This window comes from Bison bison, unplaced genomic scaffold (assembly GCF_000754665.1).
Source record: "Bison bison bison isolate TAMUID 2011002044 unplaced genomic scaffold, Bison_UMD1.0 scf7180017864375, whole genome shotgun sequence".
NCBI classification, from domain to species: Eukaryota; Metazoa; Chordata; class Mammalia; order Artiodactyla; family Bovidae; genus Bison; species Bison bison.
Window position 1 is genome coordinate 5,271,930 of NW_011494947.1, and position 1,303 is coordinate 5,273,232.

A 1,303-nucleotide genomic window follows, 5' to 3' on the forward strand; every position below is an offset into this window, starting at 1 on the left:
GAGCAGAACTAGCCAACACGCTCATGCAACACGTATGGAAGCCAAAAACACAGAGAGCTCCGCCACGGGGGGCCTATGTAACCAAAAAAGGAGAAAACCCAGGGAGAAATGGTGGCCAGAGAGGCTTCTGGGAGTAGGGAGGGCCGGGGGTAGGGGTGGGGATGTGCAATCTCCCCCCTGAATGGTGGGATCTGGAAGCTCAGAGTTGTGAAGACAGTGCCAGGTCCGTCTTGATGCACCCAGGAAGGGCCACGTAGACTGGTTCCCCCCAAAGTGGAGGTATAAAAGTGACACCTCTTACTGAGCTAAGGGGCAAGGGCAGGGCCCGGCCAGGAGAGGAGGTGCTAGTCATCTCTGGTCAGTTAATGCCAAGAGGCACCCTGGGCAGAGGCAACTCCAGTTTGTTAAGGGCACAAGAAAGAAGGCATTTGGAGAAAGCAAAGATTTTTCTCAATGTTTCCTCTTCCGGGCAGAGAAACTGGGGAGGCTCCTGTAGACATGAAAAAGGGGAAAATCTTCTCCTGCTGCCTTAAGTCAGCTCTTAGGGGCTGCTTCCTTTCTTCTGGAAAACCAGCAGGGATATGATAGACCCTGAAGTGGTAGGAGCTGGCTGGGGCAGCCCTCAGCAGTGCCGAGAAGCCAGGTGGATACGTTTTGAGCAGTATCTGCTTGCACGCAGATACTGGACTATGTATCTCTAACTGACAGGTACCGGGGCCAGGGCTCATTGACTTGTTCACTGAGCATCTTCCGGACGTGAGGCTCGAGGCCAAGAAACTGACATGCCCCTCCACCCCAGGCCCAATTTAGGCTGTAAGTGGGTGCCCTTAACCCAATTTTGGTGGGTGAGGAAATCGCAGCCTGGAGAGGGCGGCACTTTTGAGGGGGCCCGAATGGCAGTGACAGAGCAGGAACATTGAGTCTGTTGGGGCCTGGGACCAGGCACTTCCCACCATGTGGGGCTGCCGCTCGTCAAGAAGCAGAGCAGACCTGAGGAAGGGCCCCTTCACCCCTCCGTGGCTGCTGTCCACAGACGTGTCTAGAGGCAAAGTGTTGCAGGGGCAGCGGAGAACTGGAGATAGGATGAAACACCAAAGCGTGGAATGGAGTCACAGTGCATGAAGCAGCCCTTCCCTCTAGAAAACACGGCCCACTCACCTATGAGCACTTCCCACTTGCCGTTGGCTTGGGTCACCTCGTAAGCACAGCGCATCTCGTTCAGGCTCACGCCCCCCAGAATGAAGATAATAAGGCGTGGACCACTGCGGTACTCCCCGGGGGCCTTGTTCTTATGCCAGTGCCC

The 1,303-nt window shown here is 55.8% G+C and overlaps 1 protein-coding gene across 3 annotated transcripts in view; it reads right to left on the reverse strand.

Moving 5' to 3' along the window:
* STXBP1 (syntaxin binding protein 1) overlaps positions 1-1,303 on the reverse strand; it is a 38,697-nt gene that overhangs the window by 8,994 nt on the left and 28,400 nt on the right. For 2 of the 3 annotated variants that reach the window (XM_010856914.1, XM_010856913.1), the window contains exon 18: positions 1,159-1,303. This exon is cut by the window's right edge and continues 3 nt beyond it. The exons of the other annotated variant lie outside the window; for it this stretch is intronic. In XM_010856914.1, the coding sequence (XP_010855216.1) occupies positions 1,159-1,303 (145 nt within the window). The remainder of the gene's footprint in view (positions 1-1,158) is intronic. 3 annotated transcript variants of the gene reach the window in all.